At 37.0% G+C, this 6,703-nt stretch overlaps 1 protein-coding gene across 1 annotated transcript; it reads left to right on the top strand.

The window, feature by feature from the left end:
* Window positions 1-224: 224 nt before the first annotated feature.
* Window positions 225-6,326, top strand: esf1 (ESF1, nucleolar pre-rRNA processing protein, homolog (S. cerevisiae)). The gene is made up of 12 exons (XM_059554656.1): window positions 225-687; window positions 1,493-1,755; window positions 2,416-2,529; window positions 2,624-2,733; window positions 3,470-3,622; window positions 3,759-3,873; window positions 3,947-4,106; window positions 4,210-4,368; window positions 5,195-5,319; window positions 5,398-5,494; window positions 5,616-5,698; window positions 5,775-6,326. The coding sequence occupies exons 1-12, from the start codon at window positions 261-263 to the stop codon at window positions 6,216-6,218; spliced, it is 2,250 nt and encodes a 749-aa protein (XP_059410639.1). The 5' UTR covers window positions 225-260; the 3' UTR covers window positions 6,219-6,326.
* Window positions 6,327-6,703: the final 377 nt, after the last annotated feature.

Below are 6,703 nucleotides of genomic sequence, written 5' to 3'. Positions count from 1 at the left end.
TTTTCATACTTTATTAGTGTCTTTATGTGATTTAAGATTGCTTGTTTAAATCTGATTGAATTAAATGAAAACTGATTTAGTTGCACTTGAGTGTTTTCTATACAGAACTTGAATCACATTATTTTGGGTTATCTGTGTAAGAAATGTTTCATGCCATTTCTTTTAACGAATATACACTTGGTTCCACATGTACTTGAAATTAACCACTTCTGTGTTTTTCACAGGTTTATGCTTTCATCAGGCTCTTCCAAATAATTACCATGGCCTCCAAAAACACTGTAAGCGGCGACGACCGCTTCTCAAAGGTCCAGAAGGACCCTCGTTTCTGGGAGATGCCCAGCAGAGAGCACAAAGTCAAAATCGACAAGCGCTTCAAGTCCATGTTCCACGACGAACGTTTTAAACTGAAGTATACAGTCGATAAACGCGGCCGACCCGTCAGCCACACATCCACCGAGGACCTCAAGCGCTTCTACAAGCTCTCTGACTCTGAGCAGTCAGACGAAGAAGAGGAGAACGAGAAGAAGGAAAAGAAAGTTAAAAAGGCTGATGAGAAATCTCAGGTTGAGGATGAGGAAGAGAGCGATGAATCTGAAGAAGAGGCAGACACAGAGAAGATCCTGAAGACAAAAGCGGCTAAGAAAACCAAAGAGCCGCTGGTGAAGGGAGTGAGAGTGTTTGAAGAAGGTACTGCATTCACTTTATTTTATAAATGTGACCCTGGAGCACTTAAGTCTTAAGTAGCACAGGTATATATGTAGCAATAGTCAAAAATACATTGCATGGGTCAAAATTATAGATTTTTTTCTTTTATGCAAAAAATTAAAGACCATGTTCCATGATGAGATTTTGTAAATTTCCTTCTGTAAATCTATCAAAATTAGATTTTTGATTAGTAATATGCATTGCTAAGAACTTCATTTGGACCATTTAAAATATTTCTCAATATTTAGATTTTTTTGCACCCATTTTCTGGGCCAAATAGATCATACATACATCAGTGGAAAACTTATAAATTCAGCTTTCAGATGTATAAATCTCAATTAAAAAAAGCACCTTTATGCCTGGTTTTGGGGTTCAGGGTCACATATTGCTTTAATATTCATTATTAATCCCAGTAATGCATCTGATTGTCTCTGATAAGAGAATTTGGCAGATACCTTAGAACCGATAAATAATGCATTATTTCCTTTTTTGAAGACAATACGAATGTTATTTATGGCTTGATACTTGATAGTTGGGGACACTTCATCTACAGCGATATCGTTGACTTGATTGCAAATAAATGCACAGACACTATTTAACTGAACAGAGATGACATCACTGAATTCAATGATGAACTGCCTTTAACTATCATTTTTTCATTATTGACACTGTTTTCCTAATGAATGTTGTTCAGTTGCTTTGACGCAATGTATTTTGTTTAAAGCGCTATATAAATAAAGGTGACTTTGACTTTTGACTTTGATACCTTTTGTATTGTTTTTAACAGATGAGGACGAGGAATCTGGTGTTGAGGAAGATGATGGCGTGGAAGAGGGTGAGGATGAGGAGGAGGCTGATGAAGAGAGTGAGTCAGGTGATGACAGCGACAGTGGACCCGATCTGGCTCGAGGGAAGGGTAACATTGAGACCAGCTCTGATGAAGATGATGAAGATGATGACGATGAGCTGGAGGAATATCTGCAGCATGAGGAAGAGGAGATTGAGCACGACTGGGGAGAGATGTGGAAAGATGCTCCACGCAGTGACAACGTGAGAATTACTAATCATAAACTGCTGTTCAGAAGTTAAATGTTTGAAAGAAGACTCCTCTGCTCATCAAAGCTGTATTAACTAAGGATGCACGATATATTGGCCACCATATCGATATTGGCCGATAAATGTTATTTTTTCTGTTAACGTTATTGAACCAATAAGAGAATTTGGCCGATATCTTAAAACCGATAAATAATGCATTGTTTCCTGCAGAGACACTTCAGATGTGCTGCTGTTCACCATGATGGTTATTAGTTACTTGAAATATCATTGGAAACACTTCGAAAATGAAAATACGTAAAAAAAATATGTAAAAATGTGGATTTAGATTTATCGGCCAACATATCGGTTATCGGCTTCCATAATTAAAGAAGTATCGGTATCGGGCGAAAATGTTCATATCGGTGCATCCATAGCATTAACTATAACTTCTGCCCCGATAAACTCCTAATTTGCTGTTTATTATTAGTTAGTAAGGTAGTTGTTAAGTAAGGTATTGGTAGGATTAAGGATGTAGAATATGTGCATTGTAAGTACTCATAAACAGCCAATATGTTAAAAATAGGCATGGTAATAGGGCAACTAGTTAATGGTGAGAATTGTTCCTCATAGTGAAGTGTTACTGTTTGTTGCTGTCATGTTATTTCCTGTGTTTAGACTTCCCGACGGTTGGCGGTTTGTAACATGAACTGGGACAGACTGAAAGCTAAAGATCTTCTGGCTCTCTTCAGTTCGTTTAAGCCCAAAGGAGGCGTGGTGCTGTCTGTGACGGTATCTATCACATCAGTTTCCTGCACATCTCATCTCATCTCAGTCCAGCATCTGTGAGTCTGACTGGTGACGTGTGTGTGTGTGTGTGTGTCAGATCTATCCGTCTGAGTTGGGGAAGGAGAGGATGACTGCAGAACAGACTCAGGGTCCGCTGGAGCTCACCGGCCTCCCAGAGAACCCTGACGCAGACACAGAGGAGCAAAGGTACCGCCATACACAGTCATTCACTGGAGCGGTTCAGATTCTTATTGGGGTTTGGTTGCCCAGGATCCAGCGACGGGGATCCCAGAATGCAATGCAAACAAGCTTAGTGAAGAAATTCTGTTCTAGATGGCCAATATTTATTTAAAACATTATTATTATTCATTCAATAAGTTTAAATAAAATTTGTAAGAAATTCATGCTTTTATTCAGGAAGAATGCAGTTAATTGTTCAAAAGTGACAGTGATTTCGGTCTCAAATAAATGGTCTTCTTACTATTCACCAAAGAATCATCAAAAAGTTCAACATGTCTCACAAAAATATGAAGCAGGAGAACTGTTTTCAACATTGATAATAATCAGAAGTGTTTCTTGAGCAGCAGATCTGCATATTAAGGATCACGCGACACTTGAAGACTGGAGTTATGATGCTAAAAAAATACAACTTTGCATCACAGGAATAAATTACATCTTTAAAATATATTCAAATAGAAAATATTTCACAATATTGCTGTTTTTTTTCTGTGTTTTGAAACAAATACTGTAAATGCAGCCGCCTTGGTGAAACAAAAAAAAAAATCTTAGCTACCTGTATCGATATTTTTCAGCCTTTTGACAATATTTAATGTTTTCTATTTTTATGTTCACTCTGAATGGTTTTCAAGGATCATTTGATCTATTTTGTTTCGATCAGAGGAAGCATGGTTTTAACCAGTTAGGGTCTCCCGTGTGTTTTCAGGATCTACCGAGAGAAAGTGCGAGACTATCAGTTTAAGCGTCTGAGGTATTTCTACGCCGTGGTGGAGTGCGACTCGGTCGAAACAGCAGCAAAGATTTACGAGGAGTGTGACGGCTATGAGTACGAGAGCAGCTGCTCGATGATCGACCTGCGGTGAGAGCCTCACAGTCACAGAGATTTTATAACTCAAACCGTCAAGAACACAAATCTGGTTTCTAACATTTCTAAGAACTTGGCACTTGTCTTAATGTGACGTTGGCTCGTGTTTGCGGCTCTGGGGGTTTCGCAGGTTCATCCCTGATGACGTGACGTTTGACGACGAGCCGAAAGACCGAGCCACTGATGTGGATTACAGTTCCTACAAACCTAAACTCTTCACATCGACAGCAACCACCACAGCCAAGGTCTGTCGCGCCGAGTCCTACATCAGATCTGAGCTGCTGACTCAAAGTAGAATAATGTGTGTGCTGTCATTAGGTGGAGCTAACGTGGGATGAAACGGATCACGATCGGGTCACGGCGCTCTGCAGGAAATTCAATAAGGACGACCTGTTGGACATGGACTTCAAGGCTTACCTGGCCTCCTCCAGTGAGGAAGAAGAGGATGAGGAAGAGGCAGAGCAACAGAAGATAGAAGGTTAGTGATGACTCAATCATCTAGCAACATTATTCTGAACTGGTGATGGTGCTTTTTTTCATCCGTCAGAAATGTTGTTGTGTTGAATTGAATGTTCTCTCAGCTGAGGAGCCCACTGAGCCTGATCCTGAGGAGACGAAGAGCAGGAAAGAGAAGAAGAGCACCGAGCAGATCGCTAAATACCGAGAACTACTGAAGAGCATTCAGGACAAAGACAAGGAGAAGGATGACGGCATGGATATGGAGGTCACATGGGTACCAGGTAATACATTTATATTTCACAGATTATTAATTCTGAACATTTTAACATAAATATTAATATTATTAATTAATATACTTAAAAAAAATTGTTTACTGTTTTATTCTATTTTAAAAAAGTAACATTGCATATCACTGTTAAGAATATGATAATAATAATAATATGAATTTTTTTCTGTAAATATATTAAATGTATAATAAAAATAAATATAAATGTGTATATATATATATATATATATATATATATATATATATGTGTATATATATGTATATATGTGTATATATATATATATGTGTGTGTATATATATATATATATATATATGTGTGTATATATATATGTGTGTATATATATATGTGTGTATATATATATATATATATATATATATATATATATATATATATATTTAAATAAATTCCATTGTATTTATTTATTCATAAAATGTCAAATTTTTATATGATATATTTATTTTATATAATATTCATTCAGTAAATATAATAAAAAAATTGACAAAATATACATTTATCAAAAATGTTTTATGACTGCAAACGTAGTTATGTAACTGATATAGTACTTTTTGATAAACAGTATATATAAAAACATATTTTAATTTTATTTATTAATATAAATATATTTATAAAATATATATTTAACGAATATATTTTTATTTTATTTATTGGTAATAGTTTGTGTGTATATATATATATATATATATAAGTAAATATAAACTATATAATATTGTATAATATAATAAATATTATAATAAATAAAATGAGGTACATGTTATCTAATATTAACATGTATGTTTTATTAATGTTTGTTGTTTTTTAGGGCTGAAGGAAACAACTGAGAAGCTAGTGAAGAAGAAAATGGAGGGCATAGATCAGCTGACTCCGTGGGAGCAGTACCTGCAGAAGAGAAAGGAGAAAAAGAAAGAGAAGAGGAAAGGAAAGAAGGTAAACGTGTCACTGGGGAAAGAATCATGTAGTTTGTCCTTCTGACTCACATATGACTCATTCTTTTGTCTCGTGCAGGAAGAAGTGGAGGCGGAGCCTGAGATCAGTGATGATGAACTTCCTGCTGATGTTGACCTCAGTGACCCCTTCTTCAAAGAGGAGCTCGGCTCGAGAGGTTAGTGACGAGTCTGCACTTTATTCCCCTCATGCTTTCTAATATTTAACATCAGAGTTTCTCATACTCCTTTAGGAAGTATCACACTGTTAGTGCTCTAATCTATATATCCTCTCTGCAGCATCCCTGAAAAACAAAAAGAACAGGAAGAAGAAGAATGAAGAGAGGTCACCAGAAGAACAGGAAGAGCTGGAGAGACAGAGGGTATGTTTCTCTGATGGTCATGAATGTGTGTTTGTGGGTAATGCATCATGGGTAACAGCTGTGTCGTGGCATCTAGGCCGAGATGGAGCTGCTGATGGACGACGGAGAAGACGACAAGCACAAACATTTCAACTACGACAAGATCGTAGAGCAGCAGAACCTGAGCAAGAAGAAGAGGAAGAAGCTCCTGAAGAGCAACACGCCACTGGAGGAGGACGACTTCCAGGTGGACGTTCACGACTCGCGCTTCCAGGCCGTGTTCACGTCCCATCTCTACAACCTGGACCCGTCCGACCCGGCCTACAAGAAGACCAAAGCAACGCAGAGCCTCCTAGAGGAGAAACAGAGACGCCGAGCGGAGCGCCAGCACAGCCAGGAGGAGGCGCTGAAGAGCAGAGCCTCGCAGGAGACGCCCTCATCCTCAACTAAAGTCATGGATCCCAGTTTATCACTGCTGGTCAAATCCATCAAGAACAAAACTGAACAGTTTCAAGCGCGCAAGAAACACAAGACGAAATGATTCTGAAGGATTCATGCTTGGTTTTCTGGAGTCGGTGTGTGTTACTTTAGTGATGAATTTATGCTTGGAGATGAAAGCTTTCAATAATAAACCATACTTTCTCCTCGATGAATCATGATTGCTTCAGACTTGTGTAGTTGACCGGCCATTTTTGGATGAAATCGTCAAGGGTTTGTTTACACATCATGATCTACTGCTCCAGACGGGTGTTTCTAGATTAAAAAAAGAGAACATTTTAATGTTTAAAATCAAAGAAATTAAGTAATTCATCAATAATTATTATTATAGTTTTTGTGTTGTTTTGTAAAAAATTATTAAATACTATTTCTTTATTTTAAAACAAAAGTAGTAGTATTACTATAATAGTATAGTTCTTTTTTTATTTAATTAAATTTTTGTAAATTAACAGAATAAACATTCTATTATTTCATCATCATCACTATTATTAATACCTAGTAGTAGTAAGTTATTTCGTTGTAGACAAA

Source organism: Carassius carassius, chromosome 7 (assembly GCF_963082965.1).
Source record: "Carassius carassius chromosome 7, fCarCar2.1, whole genome shotgun sequence".
NCBI lineage: Eukaryota > Metazoa > Chordata > Actinopteri > Cypriniformes > Cyprinidae > Carassius > Carassius carassius.
The sequence above is the reverse complement of the archived record's forward strand: the minus strand, read 5'-3'. Positions and strand labels throughout refer to the sequence as shown.

Excerpts from the sequence above, each read along its gene's own strand:
- esf1 (XM_059554656.1), top strand. The coding sequence starts at position 261 with ATGGCCTCCAAAAACACTGTAAGCGGCGACGACCGCTTCTCAAAGGTC. Across the intron at positions 4,107-4,209 it reads AGAGCAACAGAAGATAGAAG|CTGAGGAGCCCACTGAGCCT; the intron begins GTTAGTGATGAC and ends ATGTTCTCTCAG. Across the intron at positions 5,495-5,615 it reads AGAGGAGCTCGGCTCGAGAG|CATCCCTGAAAAACAAAAAG; the intron begins GTTAGTGACGAG and ends TCCTCTCTGCAG.